At 48.8% G+C, this 24,403-nt stretch overlaps 1 protein-coding gene across 3 annotated transcripts in view; it reads left to right on the forward strand.

The window, feature by feature from the left end:
- CEP131 (centrosomal protein 131) overlaps positions 1 to 24,403 on the forward strand; it is a 1,227,592-nt gene that overhangs the window by 113,098 nt on the left and 1,090,091 nt on the right. For all 3 annotated transcript variants that reach the window (XM_069655164.1, XM_069655163.1, XM_069655162.1), the window contains 2 exons: positions 15,816 to 15,929; positions 18,630 to 18,809. In XM_069655164.1, coding sequence (XP_069511265.1) covers positions 15,816 to 15,929; positions 18,630 to 18,809 — 294 coding nt within the window. The remainder of the gene's footprint in view (positions 1 to 15,815; positions 15,930 to 18,629; positions 18,810 to 24,403) is intronic.

Raw genomic sequence — 24,403 nt, forward strand, 5'->3', positions numbered from 1 at the left:
GGGGACTGGCAAGGGGGCCCGTTCTCTGTACCCACCACCATCCTGGAGCACCCCTCTTCCCTCCACCACCTGATATTTCACTGGACTCTCTCTCTGTGACTATGAAGTGCCCAATTGGTCTGTAATGAATCCTCCTTTAGTCCTGACCACTGGGATTCTTACCAACACCATCTTACATTGATGAATGTCACTGAAACATGGATCCTCCACATGCCATGGACAGTCGTGCAGCCTGGAACACTTACTCTTGTACTGTATTTCCTCACACACCTCACCCATCTAAGAAAGACATCTGTCCCCTTCCGAATTTTCTCCCCTCTTCTTTCAGATACGCTACTCTTTTTAACTATTTGTGCCAAGCCTCTTGCTATCACCCTAATTTACAGCTCTCCGGCACCCTCAACCTGTTTCATGACAGTTCGACCACGCCTTATCTCTTCCCACTACTCACTTGCACTTTTGGGAACTTCAACCTCTCCAACATGACAATAGGCACAGATTCCAGCTGGACTCCACTCTGTCCATTCTTTGGTCACCCTCTGAAACCTGTCGATCCACAATCAAGCAACCAACTTCATCGCATCTTCCTCCCTTAAAAACACTCTTCTATCTTTGCTTTCTGCAAGTGTCTAATGCTCCATACTCTTCAATGCCCATCCTCTCAAGCGATCTGTGCCCCTCCAGTCCATGCTTGCCTAGCTTGACTGCATTCTCTTTCTCGTCCTCGCTCTTGGCTGACTGCTTTGCCAGCTACTTCTCTACTTGCAAGATAAGGGCTACTCTGGTAATATGCTGAGGCCATGCCATTTGGATTGAAATATTCTGCTTTGACAATCAAACAGGGTAACTTGTTAATATTGGTCTGTGAGAAACATGAAGATGTCTCACCCGTCGGTCCCCAGCGATGATGATGATAATAATAATAATTTGGCATTTATATAGCGCTGCGAACCCTCAGGTAGCTGAGCGCTGCTTATTATTACCCACGGTGTGTGGTGCTCATTTATCGACCTCGGAAGGATGAAAGGCTGAGTTTGGCCCCCGCCGGGATTCGCACCTGAGTTAGCAGGCTCTGCACGGATGTCAAAGCGAGCGCTCTACTTGCTGTGCCCCTTGCGGTTATCTGTCATCCAGGTGGCCAGGACACTGCCATCGCTTTTGGATCCAGTTCCTGGGGGTGGACCAGTGCAGGAATGATCAACTGAATTAGGGGTCCTCAGGGTGTGGAAGTGGGACACCGGAGGGTGAGACACGTTATCCCCTTCCGAATAACACCTTTTCCCCATCCTACCAGGTAGGGAACCTAGGAATTCAACCCCCAGCCTTTTCCTACACAAACACTTTCTCATGGACAGTTCACCATGCGCTACAACGGACTAACACCAGACCTGTATACCTGACATGTTCCAACACCATGGACCAGCGAGGTCAGGCAATTACGGATTATTACACACACCGGACTTCAACACACTTCCCCATATGGATAAAAGGTGGAGCAGAAAAGAACACTGAGCGAGGAAAACCACACAAGGAAACAGCAGTTCCAAGATGGCAGTTTAATACAAGGAGAAAGACTGGGAGACCGGAGAGAGTAGCCAGGAGGGAAGTATCAGTGACCTCTAAAGACCATTACTTTCATGAGCCATGGAAAGTAAGAAAACGAAGACCAGGAACTAAAGCTGAGCAAACCTGCACAGCGTGTCGGAGGTACATGGGCTCTCCCGCGTCAATAACGAAGGTGGATAGGAGCGATTGCCGTTGTGGTACTATCCTTGGCACCTACAACAATGCAGCGTCAGAAAAGACAGCAAAGCCGGTGAGTCAGAGAGACCAATACCAAACCAGCTTGTGTTTTGAAACAATGTTACAACCGGCAACTTTGTATAAAGAGAACAGTGTGTGAGGCGTTGGCGATGAGCGACACGAGTATAATCGGAACCAAAGAAGTAATTGAACTTTGAGAGAAAATATACCATGCACGCAGTGGTCTGGTGCCATGTGGGTGCCCATTCGAAGGTTTCTGTTAGGTATCCAACTGATGCTGAGTGTGCGAAAAGAAATACTGAGTTCGAAGTGATCATGCTAATTCCTGTGCACATTCGAAAGTCTTTGATTAGTTTAAAGTACATTGCAATTGGTCTGAGACCGGCTGAGGGACTCTAATTGACAGAAAGAAAGGAATCTGAGCACGGCTGAGGGGGGGGTCCAGGGTGAACCGTGAGTCACCCATGAAAGAACTCTCAAACATTAGTGAACAAACAGATCTGAGCCTGGCTAAGGGGGATTCAAGGGATCTGAGATTGGAAGAGGGCGATCCAATGTTGAACTTTTGATTTGAAAGGGATCAGAGCCCAGCTGATAGGGAACCATGGGGGGAAAGATTGTTTACATGTTTTGTGTATTCCAGGCCCTCTGAGTCGAGAGACTTGCAAGAAGCAAAGACTTGGACACAGGCGGTCCTGAACTGTGAAAATAGAACTGTATCCCTGTGCCTTAGAAGCCAGTGTGTGTGCTTGGCTTGAGTGAATCGCCTTGCTGTGTGCTGAAAATGTGAGGATGTAAGCCCAATCATCCTGACTTATCATTTTGTGAACTTTCTTTTTCATGAAGTTCACACAACATTATTTGTAAATTAGTAGTAAGGATTGGCAGTAGTTTTTTTTTCTTTTTCTTTTTCTTTTTTTTTTTTTTTTAGTATAGGCCTTTTTTAATTTGTCAAGGCTCCACTAGGACTGCATTATTATTGATGGTTGTATCTCACTCCCATCTGTAAGTTTAGATAGGTGTTTATCTCACCCTTGTGAAAGTTCAATAAACACCCTTGAACTGTGTTCACTTGTCTGTCTTATTGTTGATACCATGCCTTCCTTACATGTGGTGAGGTGTGGGATGTGACTGAATTGAAACAAATTGGGGAACCCTACTATTCCAGAAGCTTAGTCATAGAGCCTCCAACCCCTCTCTGTGGCCACGAAAGAATCAATAGGCTTCGGTATCTGTAGCAGTAGAGAGGCTACTATCCCTTCCTGGGGAAAAGAGGAATTCTTCCCACAGACTTAGTTTTGCTACCCCCTACTGGATGTTATATATGATTGGTCCCAAAATCTGGCCTGGTCTGGAAGTTCGGTGTAGATTTTCTAGCAGGCGTCATCGATCCTGACTTCCAGGGAGGCATAAGTTCTCTTACAGAACCATGGCGAGATCCCATTTGAAGTACATTGTGGAGACAAAATTGCTCAAGGGATTCTTGAAAAGCTCAATTTCCCCATTTTAGAGAAAGTGAACCCAAAGAAACGGAGGGATACCTTGGGCTTTGGGGAAGCTGATGAACCATCAACCCCGAAAGAGAAAACGGAGGAAGAACCTACCATCTATCCCAACGTAGCCTTCACTCAACAAACTGACCCAGTCCTTGCTGAGGCTTTTCTTTTTTATAAGCAATTCCCGAAAGAGAGGGTGTAGAGAAGGGAAGCCCTTTCTTCTTCAATCAAGGATTGAGACATCCACAGAAGTGGAAGGAAAACCCATCTGCCACCAATGCCATGATACTATCCTGTTTGGGGCCAGAAGAGGTAGACAACTTTGAATCAATTCCTCAAGAGCTGTCTAGTCACCAACAAGAAGATTTCAAAGATGTAATTCTCATTCCTGATGTATTCTCAGAGAAACCAGGAAAAGTGAAAGGTACCTATCACTACATTGAAACCCCGAAAAGGAAAGTGGTTCATCTGAAACCATACAGACTGCCGAAACCCGCAGATAGTGGTGGAGGAAGTGAATAAAATGTTAAGAGCAAATATTAAACCCTCTTCAAGCCCATGGTCCTCCCCTATAGTGATGGTCACCAAACCTGATCATTACTGGAGGTTTTGCATAGATTACTGCCAAGTTAATGCCATTTCTGACTTCAATGCTTATCCCATGCCACGCATCGATGACTTAATTGATAAACTCGAAACGCCACCTTTCTATCAACCCTAGACTTAATAAAAGGCTACTGGCAGGTCCCAGTGTATGCACCTGATGGGGGTGGGAGGGAAGGCATCTTTCTTGACAACCCTAGGACTCTTTCAGTTCAAAGTCCTCCCCTTTAGCTTACACAGGGTTCCAGATACTTTCCAACAGTTTATGGACCAAATATTACAGCCCTACTCTGATTTCTGTGGAGCTTATATTGACGAGATTGTCATTTATAGTAAAACTTGGGAAGAACACCTTTTCCATCTTTTTACCATTATGAGAGCTCTCTGGGAAGCTGGCCTAACTGCAATCCATCCAAATGCAGACTGGCACAATCAGTTGTGAAATACCTCGATTCTTTGTAGGGAATGGGAGTGTGCAACTTCAATGCGAGACGGTGAAAGACGTACTAGATACCACTACACCTAAAACTAAGAGATCTGTAAGGAACTCATGGTGGCAACAGTAAAGACAGACACAAGTGATCACAGTTCAAGGGTGTTTATTAAACTGAAAAACACCTAATCTAAACCTAAATCTAAGATGGGAGCAAGCTACAAGCATCAAATAATAAGACGATCCTAGTGGCGTTTTGTCAAAATATAAGGGCCTACAATAAGAAAAACCTATTGTCAATCCTTGTGCTAAATCCTTGTCAATCCTTGTGCTAAATACAGAGTGTGGGATGAGGTTCACAAGGTTCATAACGCACGAACAGCCCATCAGCTCATCAGGAGCCAAATATATAAACGGGGTGATAAAGCAAATAAAACCCTCGCCTGGTTGCAGAAACGTGAGCAAAGCAGAGGACATGTGCGTGCTATCAGATCCCTGGAGGGAGCATTGCTGACGGAGGACTCTGAAATCATGGAAGCATTTGCTGCCTACTACAAGAAACTCTATACCCCACCCACCGGAAGCCCTGCGATTGAAACCTCTTGCTATCTTGACTGGATAGAGATCCCGAAACCCCCACTACACCAATCCGACCTCCTGAACGCTGAAATCACGGAGCTGGAAATACAAGAGGCACTCGCACAGCTACAACCTGGGAAAACTCTGGGCCCCAATGGCTTCCCCACAGAGACCTGGAAATGCCTCGGCGGCACATTATCGACCCACATGCACTGTATGTTCCTGCGTAGTAAAGAACTAGGGGCACTACCCCCTGCCCCCCCACAACAACCCCCCCCCCCCCGGACCTCAGGAAGACGTGCATAGTGGTCATAAATAAACCTGGAAAACCCCCAGAGGAGTGCGCCTCCTACCGCCCCATCTCACTGATCAACGGAGAAGCCAAGGTCGTTGCCAGAACACTCGCTAATAGACTATTGAAGGTGATTGAGACTCTAGTCCACCCTGATCAGTGTGGATTCATGCCCAACAAATCCATCTGCATGAACCTACGCCGAATTCAACTCAACCAAAGAAATACCGGCCTCACTGGCCCTCCTGGCAATGGATTTTGAGAAGGCATTTGATTCCGTGGGATGGGAATCTTTATTTTATGGGCCATCATGGCTAGAATGAACCTCGGACAAACGTTCATATCATGGGTCAAACTCCTCTACGCATCCCCAGAGGCTACGGTGAGGGTGAACAGCAGGCTCTCCAAACCATTCCCTATGGGCCGAGGCACTAGGCAGGGGTGCCCATTGTCCCCACTCCTTTCTCCTTGCCATCGAACCGCTTGCAATAGAGCTCGGAGCGAACAAGAACTGGTCCGGATTTGCCTGGCCGGGGGGAGGAGAGGACAGACTCTCGCTCTACGCGGATGACCTCATATACCTTAGCAACCCATGCACCTCATGCCCAACTGTCTCCCTTATCCTTGAGGAGTATCAACACTTTGCGGGTCTAAAGGTGAATGAGGCCAAAACCATTTACTTCCCGATCCAAGGCGGCGTGTCCGCGATCCCTGAGGCCTGCCCATACCATGTCTGTATCGGAATTTAAATATCTGGACATACGGCTTGACCCGACACTAGAAGGGTTGCTCCAACTCAACCTTCAGCTGATAATAGAACGGTTTAATAGGGATGTCTCCCACTGGCAATCACTCAGAGCCGCACTATTCAAAATGATGACCCTCTCCAGACTCCTGTATGTTCTTCAAAACGCCCCACTTGTCATCCCCTGGGAAACTTTCACGCTTATTGACAAGAGCATTCGCACACTGCTATGGGGAGGGAAACAGCCCAGAATTTCCCTTAACACGCTCTAGAGATCGGAATGGGAGGGGGGCTTCGGTCTACCCTGCATACGTACGTACTACCTTGCGACACAGATCGGGGTGGTAAACGACTGGATACACGCAGACCCCACACTGCCACCTATCAGTATTGAATTAGAGTCCATGTCCCCAATAACCCCATTGCAGATCCTGTATGCCACCAACAACCAACTCCCAACGTTACCCAAAATAATGCACCATATCCGCCGTGCTTGGCGGGATGCACACAAACTGGTCGGCTGGAAAGGGAAACCAACACTATCCCAACCCATATGGCAGAACGCGCACCTTCCGGAGATGGTGAAAATGGGCTCTTTTGAACACTGGGGAGCAAAAGGGATAAATACACTAGCACATGTGATCGAGGGGGGTCACCTCCTAGACTTCGAGACCATGCAAGAGCAATTTGGCTTAGCACCTATGGACCGGTTTCGGCACGCGCAACTGGCCCACGCCATCCGCACTCAGTTCCCTGCCACAACTAACATACCCCCCCTGCTCTCCTATCGAGACCAATGTCCTTCCGCAGTGTATTCCCTCCAAGGTCATCTCTACCCTCTATCAGGCACTCAACTCCTTCGTAGCCACACAACTGGATGGGCTCAAAGAAAGGTGGGAAAGACTTGGGTGAGCTGGAACCTGAAGACTGGACAGAGGCATTGATGTCCCCTAGAGAAATTGGGATAGAAACCAAGCTCAGACTAATGCAACTGAGAATCCTTCATCGCTCTTATTATTCGCGCACTGCCATGGCCAGATGGGGGGGCGGGGCGGGAGGGGTGGGGTCTGAGGATGAGACCTGTATTAGATGCAAAACTGAACCGGCCACCTCCTACCATATGATCTGGGACTGTCAAGTACTACAGGTCTTTTGGGGGGACTGTATCAATACGATCTCTACTGCCTTGACGATGCCAATTCCTAGAGATCCCAAAATGGCACTCCTGGGCATCTGGGGAGAAGTAGACTTGACAAAGTATGGGAAAATGTTCTTGTTGGTGGCGCTGGGGGCGTGCAAAAGACTTATCGCGGCTTACTGGGGCTCTGCAGACCCACAGTGTCTGAACTGCTGGAGCAATGAACTAGACAGAGGCACAGCTTCAGAATGCCGGATCTATAACGCACGGGGTTGCCCCCGTAAATTTGAAAGGATATGGGTTAAATGGCTCGATGCTCAATGTAGTCCACCCACTCCCATCTCTCCCCTTTTTCTTTTCCTTCCCCCCTCCCTTGACTTGTGGACATAAGCTATAACCTGGACTCCCAACATTTATTCGTCTTGCATCCGTCTCAGGGCCTCGGGCCCTGCAGTGCCCATGCCGCTGTTGATATTGCCTTGTTTCTTTTTCTGATGTATGTCTATGCTTAACATCTGTTTTTCGTTGCGTTGTTTAAATTCAATACACAGTTATTTAAAAAAAAAAATACGTATTTCCAGGAGCAATTCTCCTATATACAAACTGCAGGGTTGCAAAATTACACATCACTTGAGCGATTTGAGAAGCTTCCGCTTTGATTGTTACAGGCTTTGCTATACCAATCTCTGTTGCACTATCACTAAATGCAAATGGCAATGCACAAAAAGGTTGTAGGTTCAGGGCTAGCCTTGGCTGTCAGAGGTTTCACAAAGGTGATAATTGCCAACTGTTTAAGTACACATGTCAGCTTGAAATGATGCATTTCTGCAGCGGCCATCCTCCTAAACTAAAAAAGTCTTGGGACGGATCGACAAAAGGCCTAATTCCGGAATAGTCCGGCCAAAACCAGGACGTCTGGTCACACTACAGGTTGTTAATCTACATTGTGTGATTAACTGTGTTGTCAGAGTGGTGTTTAAGGAGTGTGGAGAGTTGTGTTGTGTCTGTGGTAAGTAAAATATTTCTCCAGCATTGGGTCTTTCATGGATTCACATGCTGTGAATATTTCCTGTCGTCGGGCTGGGAATCTCTGGTTACTTTGATTTAGTAATTCCATCGTCGTCGTGGGTGCTTTTGGTCCCCACCAATATGACGTCGAGTGTATAGCTCTGCCCCTGCAGCTTCTCCTCAGATTTCAACTGTCTTTGGAGCTGGTGGGATTCCTCAAGTTCTTCTCTCCTGAGAGAAGATATCGTTCCACACAATTAATATTTGTTCAACTTATTCTCCAACGGAGAAACAGACGACTCATCTACGCTCCCGTTTATGACCATGGAGATCACTGGACGAAAAAATCCTTGATCGGGCCTTGTGGCAATTGTGGCCTGAAAAATGTATACGAAGGTGACGGGCATGCAGATTGTCTACACAGCCTCTATCCTAATCATTCCCCAGAGGAATGCGATATCTGCCAAGGTTTTTCACTGAAAACCCTTAAGGACAGAAACCGTTGCCTCATTTGTTGGCTTAATGAAGGAGCAGACCCAGTGTCGGAAGCGGGTTCGTCAAGGAGTGGGAGAGCTACCACTTCCTCTGACAAGAGGTTGCCATCAAGTCACAGGTCAAGACTGAAGAACATTTGGAGGAGAAACAAACAGGAGAGCCAAAATTGTCCACGAGACACGAAAAGGCCAAAGCCCCCTCACCTGTTAATAAAACACCAGGTAGCAGTGAGGGGTCCCGTTGTGGGTCAAAGCACTTGTCCAAAGTCCCGTCGATGAAGACACCATCGGAAAAACCAACAGATAAAGGCTCACGCCTGTGGATTAAAACCACATCCAACTCATCCAGATGGTCCTCTCCGACGACAAACACAAATCCAAGTTGTCCACAAAGACCCCATCTTCGTCTGCAAAAAAAAAAAAAAAAAAACCTTCGTCCTCGTAGTCTTGCAGATACTCTTCTGGACAAGAGTCGTCCACGAAGCACCCTGCGACGATCAAATAGTCGTCGACACCCACTCCGAAATCGACTAAGACATCAGGACATCACTTGTCGACTATCCCCCTCGTCGATGACCAAAAAGCACAAATTGTCCTGGAGTAAGGCTGCACTGCCATCAACCCTGTCAACCACTATCACGACTGAAACCACAGAATTACCTATACAGGACAGTATATCATCCAGCAAAGGAATACTAAAAACCCTATAAGCTACCCTGACATCATGCCAGATGACATCTTACATCATGAAATCACTTCAGATTTCGAGTCTCCAGCAGAAGAGTGCCCAGGGGTCACGGCTCTGATCCTGAGGAAGGCAGATCCCAGCCTCATATTCAGGACAAATCCTCTGATCGTCTACCATCAAGAGGAGAAGAAACACCTCTAAGAATGCATAACATACCACCTACTCTACCATCAACACCTTTGGGAATGGTATGACTCCACAATACCCCCTTCTAAATCTGCAATGCTTGCTCTCCCTGCAAGTGCTTTCCACTCTGCAAACACTGCTGGGACAACTCCATGCCTGGTTTCCACCTCCTCAGCTGCAGGCAGTTCATCTATGGAGGAAAGACCAGGGTACGCCAGGTCAGCAGCAACAAAGGGATCCAGGGTATTCTTCCAGGGACCAAGACAAATGTCCAAGAGCCCAATCTTCTCCTGGACCCCCACTCCTACGAAGAGATAGTCTACGAATAGCGAACAAGAGGGGGAACTAGTAGATAACAGACCAAGACCAGGTCCAAGGGACACGAGCTCTACCACCTCCTCATCTCCTCGCAGAGACGATAGGCGGGACACGGATGACCCGGACCAAGATACGGAAAGTAGTCCTCCTCAACCCTCGCCTCCAGATGACACTGGGGCTTTCCACTCCATTGTATCTAAGGCATGCCAGAAATTTGGTTTAACTCCTGCAGAAGAAAAGGACTGCTTTCTTTTCGACCACATGGGTAAGCGCAGAAAGGCTGTGTTTTCTATACTCGTCCTAGATCATGTTTGGCAGGAGGGCCTTTGTACTCTAAAACATCATTTTTTTTGAACCGGCACTTATAAAATGTATGGCATCAAATATGACACCAAAATGTCTCACCTCACAACCCTCTCCAGAGTCGGTGATGTCAGCGGCAGCGGGTGGCTAGGCTCGTACGCAGCACAAATGCGCCACTCCCCCAGACAATGAAGGCAGAAAAATTGATGCCTTATGTAAAAAAGCGCTCGCCATTGGAGAAACAATCAAAGCAGCCAATGCCCTTGTAATAGTTGCTCGCTACGATCGAGAAATGTGGAATCGTTTGGCTCCTACATGAGAGCACGTGCCAGAGCAACCGAGGAAAGACTCCACAGCACTGGTGCATGAAGGTGAGGAGGCCTCCAACCACAGTATTAACATCGCTGTGGATCTCACTGAAACGGGATTCAAACAAATTGGCAATGGAGTAGTCCTCAGAAAGCAAGGATGGCTATGTTGCACTGACTTTCGACAGGAGGTGCAACATAAAGTGGTTGACATACCGTTTGAGGGAGAAAACCTGTTTGGTGACAAGATCGATGAGGCCCTAAAAAAAAAAAAAAAATGAAAGCAGACTCTGATACTGCTAGATCGCTAACAACCTTACTGTACAGAAAGTCTTTACGTTCCTTTCGAGGTGCCTCAGGTAATTCTAGATTCTCGTTCTCAAGGAACAGCAAAAATACTACACTCGGGGATACAGGAGAAATTACCAGTCCTCCCAGTGCAGCAGGGATTATCACGAGGGACAGCGCAAATGCGGATCAGCCACCTCTCAAAGAGATAGACAGAACAAGGCCCAGCAATGACTGCCTCGGGGGCACACAGGTGGAGGGAAATGTGACGTTTTATCTCAACAAGTGGCAAGCAATTACAAAAGACAGATGGGTGCTAGATGCCACCCAGCACGGCCACTTGTTACAATTCAAACGTGCACAGATTCCGTTGCCTCCTATAAAGGTATCACACACACCCCTTCCAATTCTACAACAGGAAGCACGTCAAATGTTAAAGAAATGGGCAATTGAAAGAGTTCCTCGTTCAGCAAAGTAAAAAGGAGTATACTCCAGGTACTTCGTAGACCAGAAACCAGACGGGAGTGGCAGTCAATCCTGGACTCGCAAAAGCTAAACAAAAACATCAAAAAGCAAAAGTTCAAGATGGTGACCCTTCAAGATATCATAAAGGCCATACAACCCCACGAATAGCTGGCAGCGTTGGACCTCAAAGATGCGTAATGCCACATCCCGAAACATCCAAGACAGCGAAAGTATCTCCGACCAAATCTTGCACACAAACTTTAAAAAGTTTGCTCTTCCTGGGCGCTCAATTTCTCACGGACCAAAGCCTCATGAAACCCTCTTCAGACAGAGTGAAAAAAATAATAACCCTGACAAATTCCATACTCCAACAAGCTAATTGTGGTGCGCAAATACATGGCTCTGCTAGAGACCATGTCGTCCTGCATTCCACTAATGCCAAACTGCAGGCTAAACATGCGGCCAATACAAAGGTTTCTAGCTACAAGATGGTCCTGAACACACAGGCCCTGGTCAGAAAAAATTACCATCACTCAGACTCTCTCAAACACACTAAAATGGTGGACAATTCCCTACAACATCTCGAAGGGGATGCCCCTTGTTGAACCCAATTACCATCTCACAGTCGTGACCAACGCTTCAATGAGATTTGTGATGTCATCTTTGATGTCCTGGGTGTTAGGCTTAGCAGTGCACGGTGGTGGCGCGAGTTATAGTTGCTTAGCTTAACATAACTGGCGAATTTCAAGGGTTTTTCGGTTTTACTTGGAACCATAACATCCCTTTACCAACGTTTTCTCACTGAATTTCATAGGTTTTTAATGGCGCAGCTTAACCATAACGTCCTTTTCAATGGATGAAGACCACTAGCATCCTAGGTTCTCAAAGTGGGAACCCTGGGTGGTAAAAAAAAAAGATTTTTCTTCCCATACCTGAACGCCTGCGGCGTCCCAGTTTAGGAAGGAAAATCTTTTACCAAGATGGACACCATGGAAAGGGAAGGCGGGGTGTATAAAGAGAACACAACAGGGAATGGGTAGAGGGGACCAGGAGGGAGAACGGGGCATGAGGAGGGTGGGGGGGCAACAGGAGGGAGACACAGGGCATGAGCGGGGGGTGGGGGGCAACAGCAGGGAGAACGGGGCATGAGAGGGCGGTGGAGGCAACAGCAGGGACACAGGGCATGAGAGGAGGGTGGGGGGCAACAGCAGGGAGACACGGGTCATGAGAGGGGGGTGGGGGGCAACAGGAGGGAGACACGGGGCATGAGCGGGAGGTGGGGGCAACAGGAGAGAGACACTGGGCATGAGCGGGGGGTGGGGGGCAACAGGAGAGAGACACGGGGCATGAGCGGGGGGTGGGGGGCAACAGCAGGGAGACACGGGGCATGAGCAGGGGGTGGGGCAACAGGAGGGAGACACGGGGCATGAGCGGGGGGGGTGGGGGGCAACAGGAGAGAGACACGGGGCATGAGAGGGGGGTGGGGGAACACGAGGGAGACACGCATGAGCGGGGGGTGGGGGGAACACGAGGGAGACACGGGGCATGAGGGGCAACAAGAGGGAGACACGGGGCATGAGCGGGGGGTAACAGGAGAGACACGGGGCATGAGTGGGGGCACACGAGGGAGACACGGGGCATGAGCGGGTGGTGGGGGGAACATGAGGGAGACACGGGGCATGAGCAGGGGGTGGGGGGAACACGAGGGAGACACAGGGCATGAGGGGCAACAAGAGGGAGACACAGGGCATGAGCGGTGGGTGGGGGGAACACGAGAGACACACGGGGCATGAGCGGGGGTGGGGGGCAACAAGAGGGAGACACGGGGCATGAGCGGGGGGTAACAGGAGAGACACGGGGCATGAGTGGGGGCACACGAGGGAGACACGGGGCATGAGCGGGTGGTGGGGGGAACATGAGAGAGACACGTGGCATGAGCAGGGGGCGGGGGCAACAGCAGGGAGACACGGGGCATGAGCAGGGGGTGGGGGGAACACGAGGGAAACACGGGGCATGAGGGGCAACAAGAGGGAGACACGGGGCATGAGCGGGGGTGGGGGGGAACACGAGAGACACACGGGGCATGAGCGGGGGGTGGCGGCAACAAGAGGGAGACACGGGGCATGAGCGGGGGTGGGGGGGCAACAAGAGAGACACAGGGCATGAGCGGGGGGTGGGGGGCAACAGGATAGACACGGGGCATGAGCGAGGGTGGGTGGGCAACAGGAGGGAGACACGGGCATGAGCGGGGGTGGGGGGGAACGGGATATCCGCTCCTCGGTCCTCCGCAGGCCTCCGTGTACCGATGGCATGTCTCCTGCAAGTCTGCAGCAGCCTGGTACGTTCAGGAAGTGCAATCCACATGAGCCTCACACAGCCCCATTGGATGCCCCGCTGTCCTCTGATCTTATCGCATCTGACTTTTCGCTTGTTAGGTTGTGATAATCACTTCTGAAGTCACCGCAGAGCTTGCCACAAATGCCAATATACGAACAATAAACTAAGATGGCGGGTGTCTCTGAAAATAAGACGCACTGCACGCTTTACTACAGCCAATGGGAGAGCACATCAGATGTCCGCGGACATCACGCAAGTTGCTTGCCCAATCCCTGTCCTGTCCACGGAGCGAATAGGGAAGTGTGTCCGCGAAAGAACGCAGATATCACTAATTTATTTCACTTACATTTTTGTCTTTTTTTAAAAAAAACGACTGGATAGATTTACACCAAATAAAAAAAGCACGCTTTCGGGACCAAGCCGCCGCTCCTGCTGCAAATTTGGTGTAAATCCGTCCAGCGGTTTGGGCTGTAGGAGTGAGCACATTTTTTTCCCATTATGTCTATGGGGAAAAAAAAGTTTTGGGACCCTTCTATAACTTTGCCCCCCCTGGACCAAACCTCACCAAACTTTGCTAAAAAATTCAGAGTGGGCCGTATACTTTTTTGCAAAGTTTGGTGAGGATTCGTCCAGGGGGAGCGAAGTTATAAGCTTCCCAAAAAGTGCTCTTCCTATGGAAACATCAACTTAACCATAACTACATGGCCACTACCATGGCCATGTAATATATCCATGAAAGATCCAATGCTGGAGAAGGGAGTAGTTTCTTACCTGTAACTCCATTTCTGCAGGGTTGGTATCTTTCATGGATTCAAATGCGCCCTCCAGCATCCCCCCTCCTGTCAAACATCCTCTACAGGGGGTTATCCTCCAGCTGGAGTGGTTAAAATCTGAGGGGAAGCTGCAGGGGTGGAGCTATACACTCTGTCTTATTGTTACTGGACACTCAAGGTGTTGTTTTTCCATATGACAATTAGTAAATCAAAGTACCCAGGGATTCCCAGCTTGACGATGGAATATTCACATATTCACAGTATGTGAATCCATGAAAGATACCACCACTGGAGAAATGGAGTTACAGGTAAGAAACTACTCCCTTATTAAGCGCAAGCTAGTATCGGGCAGTAGGGGAAAATAAACAGACGACCCTTAAAGCAGGTAAAAACGCATTACATCTACTTATGAATAATGCCAAAAGGTACCAAAGGTGTAAAAATCAGAAATATTACATATTGTGTTGAGTTCTGCTTGGTGGGTTGGTGCGGTGGTTTAGAGTAATTTAGTCTTTGTTTAGTGTGCATTCCATTGTGTAGCTTATGTTTTTTTGTTCTTGGAGGTGCGTGATGATGTGTTGTTAGGCTAGGGGAAGCTATGTCCGGTGACACCGTCATGACACAAATGCAGTGCTTACGTGTTTTCATTGCAGCAATTTTAAACGTTCCCATTTTCACTGTGGTGTTTTTCCCACAGCTGTTGTAGCCTAATTTCAACAATAAATAAATCTTTGTTTTTTTTAATAGGAGATTTGGGAATGGTGTGTTGTGTTGGTGGTTGGCGGGAACACCCTTACCCCACATTTTAGAAGGAAAACTGCCCGTTCCCAATGTTTTGGTCTGGTTGCGCCCCTAATTATGAAGGAGGTTTGCAGAGTCGTCCTAACTTTGGAGATGCAAGCACAAAGCTTTACCTCCAGTGTGTTCCCATCTTTGTAGGAGCCTGGCATTCTGCTCATGTGTACACCCACCCCTCATGCCCATGTCACCAAACCCAACTTCCCTGGCGCCAGTGCAGTGGAAAGGTTAGAAGATTTCAGAGCGAACGGTTCCGGTGGCCAATGACGTGCATTGTTGGCCTCAAAATGTATGGTTGTCCTATTGGCTATTGGGATTTTTATTTCAGAAAGCACACTGCCCACATTTATTCAGAAATTCTGTTGATTCGAGGGCGTATTTTTTTTTTTTAACATGTTTTAATTACCTATCTTGTATGTATTTTTGTACTGGGTGCGGCGAGGACCGAGAGGGGTGACATTCCCACTTGACCCCCCGCGTTGCGTTTATTTGTTTTGCTTTCACAGTTTGTACTGGCATTTCATGTTTTGTATACTATCACCCTCGTTGGACTTTTCGGCATTGCGCCATATTTAGCTATGCTTAGTAATTTCGTCATTTGACCAGTTCATTCTTCGTGTAGTTCCTTTGGCGCCGGGGTATTGGTAAGTTTTCGTCCTATTTCTGTTCCTTTGAGATGACCTAATCTTCGATGGTAGAGCAGAGGGATGGGTGTTTCGAGGCCGTTTCATGATGTCTGCATGACCGCGTTGCAGTCACAATGTTTTCTTACTTTCTCTGTACCCTTTTCTCTTTCCAGGAGCAATAAGGGGGCAGTGGGCAACTGTGTCACCACCATGCTTCACAACAACTACTCTACGAGCGACAAAGCCTTAACGCCCAAGAGCTCCAACCAAAAGGCGCCCTCTCTCAAGTACGTAAACAAACCTTTCGAAGATTGCATGAAGCCATGTTTTCCCGCTGACGCGCGATTAGAGAGTGCACCGATGGCTCGTGCGTGTTTGCTAATGGCATTTAAAGTCCCACAAGGAGAAACCAATGAGTACAATTGTTGCTTCTTGAGGTAAATCCAAATAAAAAACGTCCAAATAAGTGAATGCACTTTCGCAGGGTCTAGCCCTGGATTCCTGGAGAGTGCGTTCTATGCTTTAAACTGTTTGGAAGAAGGGATGGGGGATGTCTGGTCCCAATCTACATGGTATGGATGGCTGTCGTTGGGCGGATGTTTGGCCGCTGGCCATTCATGATTCGACAGCCTCTGCCTCTTTGAATGGTGCACATCCTTCCCATTGTTGCAATGTTGCCCTCAACCCAGACTTAGGATACAAAGAGACATTCTTCTGCCATTCTACATGTTGCATTATGGAACACAAGAAGACTCTAAGGACTGCTGCTGAACAAGCATTGCATAAGCCATCCACCACCAAACATCTGTACCTTCTTCTGCATCAAGGGCTGAACTTAAGGGACTTCCTTCCGTAGGCTGGTGAGCCCAACTAGTCAAGTGTCCCGCACTACACTCTCTCCAGCAGTGGTCCTTGGAAGTGTCCCAGGAACATCCCAGAGGCTGAACAGCCACTCTAGGGCCATCACAGCTGCACTGCACACCATCTTACTAGGGTTACCAGACATTTGATCGAAAAAAATTGGTCGACGAGACAAATGGTCGAACCAATTTGGTCGAAAACCAAATGGTCGAATTTTTTTTATTTTTTATTTTCACCCTTTTTTTTCTTTTTTTTTGGGGGGTGGTCCCCCAACCCCCTTTTTTTCTAAAAACCCATTTTTGTAAAAAACGAAAACCCGAAAAATAAATATATAATTAAAAAAAAATTCGACCATTTGGTTTTCGACCAAATTGCGTCGACCAAATGTCATTCGACCAGTTTTAGGTCGACCAAATGTCTGGACACCTCTTACTAGCATATCACTTTGTTGTACATGTCCTGGTCCTCTGCAGACGGCGCTCTCCTCCAAGAAGAGGGCCCTGCCTGGAACCACAATCCTGTCACTTGCAAGATTAGAGCCTGTCTGTCCGGGGTCCCTGCCAACTGGGCATGCCTGAAGAGTCCTATGGACTGTTCTTCATCCTGTGGCTCACAGTGGTCACCTTTCATCGTCGTAGTCTGTCCTCTCCAGATGGTGCATCTCTGGAACCATGCCTTCCTCGGGAGCCAAAATGACCTTTACACCCATGACTACCGGACCACCTACAATCAGACCAAGGACATGAATAGCTCGCTTCAGTGACCCCGTGCTTACCTTGGAGAGGTATTCCTAACTTACCCTGAGCATTGCAGATCTGTTTGGGGATTCCTGCCTGAGAACCCCTCTGTGCCCAGGAATCAGGAGGTACCCCATCCCTGTTTGAAAATCCATTTAACTGACTATGGCCTTTGACTGTTTGAAATGAGCCTGTTGGTTTTACCCAAGTCTTGCTTTGGAGGAAACATTTGGACTTCCTGAACGCCCATTCAGGTACTTGCTGGAGAACTGATTCGCTAGGACATGGTTACTCTTAGCTGTCTACTTTTCTGGTCTAGTTAATAATTATAAGGTGCATGGCTTTATATGTCTAACTCTTTTCTTCCCACCTAAAACGGTATTTGATTTGTGTTCTGCATTAGTATTTTGAAACAGTGCAAACTGTAACGTCATGTGTTGCTCCCATTTTAGGTTAACTACAGTGTAGCTATGCATACAATGGAGTATTTAGTGTGTAGTACCCTGACGTTTTAATTGCATGTGTTTTTTCTTAAAACATAGTACATTTGTATACGTCTGCGTGGACCTTCTAGTGCTCAACAATCTGTGTTTTTTGTACCTCTAAGACACCCCCCTCCCCCTGATCTCCCAAGTGGAAACCTTACTGCTCAGCCATTGCCACCAGAGGGTTTGATTAGAGCTCAGTGTGAAAGGCCCTTGCAAAGATACTGGGTTGGCCTCTTAGAAGCCCCACGCTAGTGTTGCTTCTAAAGAACCTCTGACTACGCTGTCTTTATTTGGGACTTGCACCATGTTTAACCCAGACGTTCGCTTCAGTAGTTTGTGTCTGCAGCAGACATCTGTGGGTATCCTTCCTGCCATAAAGTGTAAATCCCAAAGAAAAGAATTGGAGCAAGCCCTTCAAATCTAATTTCTGTCATGGTAGATCCTCCATCAGACAAGGAGTGTGGAAGAGAAAGTGCTTCTGCATGTGTGTTTAAGTGGGTTAAACTAATGCACACTAAAGGCTTTTATCCACCTCCCGCTGCCCATTGGGATCACCCTGTCCCGGAGGAGCTGATGGATGCATAATTTAATCTGGGCCGCAATAGGGAGTGTGGGGGGGGCTTGTCCAGAGGTAGATTGGAAACTAGTGGCACATGTTTGTTTTTATGAAATTTATCAAATCATGACCCGTGGGAACAAGAACGCCAACAGTGGCCACTGTTTATCCAAACACCCAGCTGTTGGCACTTGAGTTCTCTAGTCCCACTGGTGGGTAAAACATTCCTTGTCCTTCCAAGTGTCTATCCATTGAGATCGCTTTAGAGGGGAGACCTACTGGACGTGGGAATGTATAATCGTTGAGTGTAGAGAATCTGAACCCACGTTTTTGCTTTTTATGCAGCAACATCATAAAGGCGACCACCCATGAAGACGAGAGCAGAAGCTTCAACAGATCTCAGAAGAACTTCTCCAGCCATAACAACATGAGCCGAAACAATGCCGGCAGCAGCAGCAGCAGCGTCACCGGCGGAGCTGTAGGAAACCCCAAAAGAACCGAAGTATCGGAGGAGGAGGCTGAACGGTGAGAGAACCCGGTACCTTGTCACACTCTTTGTGCCTTCCCCACCAGCCTTTCTTCGTCCCCTGAACACAGTCATAGCTCACATCGCACGCACAGTACCATTGGGATCTGTCCGAATTGTCTATATTACAACACTTGTTTCAGTGTTCCCAAGAGAATGCAAAGGGTCTGCTTTAGTCACAGAAAATCGAATGCTCGAAGGGTCAAACCTGCGCATGATCCGTGCAGGTAGTGTGTGCATGTGATGGCCTATTTCTGGAAAGCCTCCTCTTCAGGCCCCCCACTTCCCTCTGCTTGCCTGGTGGGGCATGTGCTGTGGACACCTCCGTTGCCTCCCGGGATGTTAGTAGCAATGGCTGTATGATTTCTAGGAAAGATTTTCCTTTTGGAGCGTTCCCTCCATCGATATCAATAAAACGCCCCGTCCCCTGCTGCCCCCCTCCACCCTCAAACGTTTGCAATAGTTTGATTCTAGGCTTATTTTTATTGTTGAAAGCACGGATCTCGCTCGTGAGTAGCGGAGCACTGTACAGGGTGTGTTGCTAGCGTTTGGTCTTGCGTCTTTTAACAGTAGCACAGTACTGAGTTGGGGTCTGTGTGTCGATAGAGAGAAGTCATTGATCAGGTGTTGAAAAGGCCACTTTTTTGATGGAAGTAAAACCTATTTAGTATACTTCCCTTGCGCGGCTCCTCTCTTTTGGGGGCACCGGTCAGTCCCTAAGGCTACCAGTGCTGTCGAGACCCTGTCTCCTTTGTGAGATTCCTTGTTTTTATGCAGCACAATACTGAAGGTATACTTTGTATCCATTTTCGAAGACTTGGTACATTTTTCATTTTGCGTGCACTTTTGCATTTTGATGTACCAAACACTCAAAATGTTTGTGCCAAGCATTTCTTTTCGCCCTGGCCTTGGCCATCCTGTCCCATTTCCCGTCTTGCTGCACTCAGGATAGGAAATTCCACGTATGGTAAGCCCTTTCTCAGACAAAACCTCTAGTTTTCTGGACAAAGAGGTGGTGTGAGCAAATAGTTGGATGTGTTGGCTGGGACTCTTAAGATGGATTTTGGAACTGGGACCTGGAGGTTCAGGAGGCCAGCCTAGTTTCTTGGAACAGGGTAACCTCTGGACAAGCCAGACCAATCAGGGTAGCTATGGCAGGCGGTCAAGACTAAGTCTCAGGAGGGGTGAGGGTGACTGACGGACCTCAATGAGCACACAAAGCAAGGACACTTACAAATTACTCCAAACAAGCGTTATATCAAAAACGTAGACACATTTATTACAAGGCCTTTGTAACATAGACCATAGCAAAAGAATCACAGTAACACTAAACCAACACAACACTATCCAGTCAATGTATATACAAGACCATTGGGGTCTAAAGGGTTAAATGCGCAAAATGTCAACAGCCTAGAGGGGAAGGAAACAGGCAGTGCAGATATTCTTTAGGCCCAGTTTGACATCAAAAATACACCTAACTAAGAGGTAGGTCAAGCCCTGAGAAGAGAGGAGCCTTCTGCTCAATAGTACATGCAATGGCAACGCACGCAGTTGTTCCAGTGGCAGAACAGGGTCTCTAGCAGCTCGGAAAGGGGGATGAGGCAATGCAGAACAAGTTCCCACTATTCAAGAAGGACCTCCACTTGAAGGCAGAGGCAGTTAGAGAGTTCGGGATGGAGTCGCTTTTTCACAATAGCAGTGGGAAGGAGAGGGGCCACTTGTATGTTAAAAAAATGTGCCTTTGCGCTAGGGGCCACCGGTTTGGGTGTGGAGTACTCACCGGTCCACGACGCAAGCGAACCCAAACTTTGGCAGGTCAGTCCACTTTGCTTGCAGGTTTCAATGTGGCAAAAAGGACTTCTTGGCACCTTTTTAGTTCCTGAGATACAGCGATGATTCCCAAATGGGACAGTGCCGATTTACTCCGCTCCGGGTGGATGAATCGACCCAGTTTCACTGCAGCGTTCAGGGGCAAGATGGTCACAAATGCAGCGGTCTTGCAAAGGACGTTGCTGCGGCAGGGCAACACGGTTACCGCATTTACTCCGGTTCTTGTGCACTCGTCTCACACTAGACCTGGGAACGCCAAGTGTATGAAATTCGGTGCGATGGTGCCAGGGACACAGAGCTAGCAGTATACCAAGTTTCGAGGGCCACCTCGAAACGGCAGCGGTGACAGAGCAAAGCAACTGGGTAAGCTGGTCAGTCCACTGGTTGGACCAGGGACACTTCCGAGAAAGCGTACTTGCAGGGTTGGAACAATGTGCCAAGAATAGTTGACCCACTATTCCAATGGGTTGGAGCGTCAACGCAGACCTTCTAGAACGACCATATGCAGATGGGTCCTACGGGACAACAGCAGGCTCAGGGTGCCAAACCTTCCAGCGGGTCACCAGCGGTTCCTCGACTCAGCTTCGTAGTTGCAGGATACTTGGATCCTATCCTTTGTTCAGTGAGAACTCAGGAGATCGACATGGTAGTGGTGTTTTCAGCCTCCTCTTATCCAAAGTTCTCTTCGTGCCAAAACAGAAAGGACCCAATTGGAGATCTGCTCACACACACACACTCCAGATGTGGACGAATCACGGACCATGGTGGTCCAAGTCATTCATGGCACTCCAGACTCTCTGGCACCCAGGATGTGTATTGGAACCAGACGTTCCAGCCCACATCCTGGGGGCACACATACAAGGCATGCAGAAGCCTACTAAAGCAGTGGGATTCACAGGAAAGTGCATGACCGGTACTTCCTCGTCAAGAAGACGGGCGGTTGACGGCCCATCCCATACCTCTGCCGCTTGAACAAGTACATCACATCCCAGAAGTTTCGGATGGTCACCCTTCAGCACTTGCTAGGACAGCTGGAAGAAGGGGATTTCCTGTCGGCACTGGACCTGAAGGATGCTTACTTTCACATCCCCATCCACAGGGGGCACCGAAAGTTCCTGCACTTCATGGTTCAAGGGCAGCACCATCAGTTCAAGGCCCTTCCCTTCGGATTAAAGTCGGCACCAAGGGTTTTCACTAAGTGCCTGGTGCCAGTGGCGGCGCAGCTGTGCCTACGAGGGATCCACATTTAACCTTAGCTGGACGACTGGCTCATCCGAGTGAAATCGAGGGAAATCACTGTCGCTCACATGGCGGAAACCGTCCAGCTGCTGACGGAGCTGGGGTTCTTGGTGAACTATGCGAAGTCTTGCTTCGTGCCTTCGCAAGATGCACTGTTTCTGGGGTCTGGACTCAACACGGTGTCGTGCCTGGCGTCTCCGTCGGAGGAGAGTATAGGGGCCATCCTGCGCAAGGTGCAACAGCTGTTGACCCTGAAGATTGCAAGAATGAGGTCCATCAAATCTCTTCTCGGCATGATGTCATCATGCATATACCTCATTCGACTGTGCAGGCTGCGGGTGCGGCCACTGCAAGAGTACCTCGAAGCCCGTTGGATCCAGGTATCTGGAAGCTCCGAGGACAAAACCTCTCACGACGGGACGTTCCATCGAGTGATACGGTGGTGGGGTGTCCATGCGCATCTGTCGGTGGGCATGGACTTCCAGATCCGACTTCATTAGGAGATGGCCACGACGGACGCCTCCCTGAAAGGATGGGGTGCACACATCGGAGATCTCCACGCAAGGAGGAGAAGTCGCTGCAGGCCTCGAAAGGCATCGAGTGAATCGGCGCCGAGAGAACAGGCATCGGTGCCGAGAGAATTGGCGTCAAGTAAATCGGCGTCGACATCAGATGCAGTGCCGCCAGCATCCTCGACACAGGCCTCGAAGCTGGAGCTCCGAGCGTGTCCTTCGACGACCTGAGCTTCGACGACTTCCTCGGAGCCCGAGCCTCGAGAAAGCCTGTCGACGCCCTCGACGCGTCAGGTGTCTATGTCTTCCTCGAAGACATCACAGGTGCACACGGTCTCTAACGCGTCGAGGACCGGGACCTGGAACAGGTACGTCGAGAACGAGTCCCCTTGTCCGAACGGGACCTCTCCCGTGACTCGTGCCGACAACTCTTGCGAGCGGTGTCTCTCGACCTCTCACAGCCGACCCCACTCGGGGGTGCGGACGGCTTAGTACCCTGCGACTCGAGAATCGCCAGCATTTTCTTCCTGAAGGAAGCCCATTCCTCCGGCGTCGCACGGCTGGTGGGGTAAGCGACGTGCCGGGCAGAGTCCTCTGAAGAGGACCTGGAAGACGACCGCTGTCGGCGCTTCCGAGAATGCCTCGAAGAGGCCGAGGAGTGGCGAGACCGACTCCTAGAAGGAGACCCACGAGACTTCCGACGATGACGCGGAGAGTCACCTCTCGAATCATCTGTCGAAAGCCCCGCAGACTTCGACTTCCGGGGCTTGGACACCCGACCTACCGACAACAACTTCTCACGTTCCCGTAAGGCTTTGGACGTGAGCGACTGGCAGTCGATAGTCATCCGTGTCGTGGGCCTCCCTGAGACACCAGAGACAGGCGTCGTGCGAGTCCGTCACCGACATCTTGGACCCACACTCCCCGCACATCTTGAAGCCCGGACGCGGGGTCGAAGACATCTTCTTATGAAGGATTTTCTCACAAAAACGAACAGGTTCGAAGAACCGAGAAGAACAGAACTCCAAAGAGTCGAGGCGTAACCGAGATTCACGAAGCAACACGTTCGCGGAAAAAACGGAACTGAGGCGTCCTACTTATCACATCAGATGACTTCGGACGAGGTCCTCGACGACAGTGCATCGACGCAGGAGCCGAAAAAAGTTTCTGAAGCAGCACAGCTGTGGTGATTACATGTCATAGATATGGAATACGTCGGAGGACCCAACCCCCTCGAATAACAGTTACAGGTAAGTAACTTGTTCCTTCTCCAGCATGGGGTCTGGCATGGATTCACATGCGAACCCTCCCACCTACCCCTTTGTGGCTCTTCTCTTGGTCCTACTGCCACTTTACGTGCTGAAAAATCTGAAGATGGCTGCCAGAGGAGGGGCTTAGGTAGAGGGCAGTCATTGGCTGGGCACAGTATGACCAAGAGACCAGTGATTGGTTGTTGGGAGAAAGACTGTTCAGAAGTGAAACTTAAACTGATGTTTTTCCTTTACTGAGGATTCCCAGCCTGACGGGGAATATTCAGGAGCGTGTGAATCCATGCCGGACCCTTGCTGGAGAATAACAGTTACAGGTAAGTAACTTGTTCCTGCTTTTGCATTGTCTTACTATCGCCTTTCATTGCTCTTGAATTTTCTAATTTCCTTTACTGCTTAGTTTCATGTTTCTTAGATGAACTAATTTGAACGGTTTTTAAAAGTAAAGTGCAGGTGGTATCTAGTATGTCCTGGCGGACATATAGAGGCCTTTCAGGATCTAGTCATTCATGATCTGAAGAAGGCTACAATGCCTAATTTCTCATCCTAAGAAAGGGATATTTTGAAAGTACTAGAAAACCTCAAGACTCTTGTAATAAAAGCCCCTGACAAGGGTTCCAACATAGTAATCCAAAATATAGAAGAATGTTTGGGAGGCTCAAAGGCAACTCATGGATGCTGGTTGCTACGAGGAATTGACACCAAATTGGAGTGCTTGTGGTTTGACTTGAGTATTCTGGATGA

Source organism: Ambystoma mexicanum, chromosome 3q (assembly GCF_040938575.1).
Source record: "Ambystoma mexicanum isolate Mex_15411 chromosome 3q, UKY_AmexF1_1, whole genome shotgun sequence".
Classification (NCBI taxonomy): domain Eukaryota; kingdom Metazoa; phylum Chordata; class Amphibia; order Caudata; family Ambystomatidae; genus Ambystoma; species Ambystoma mexicanum.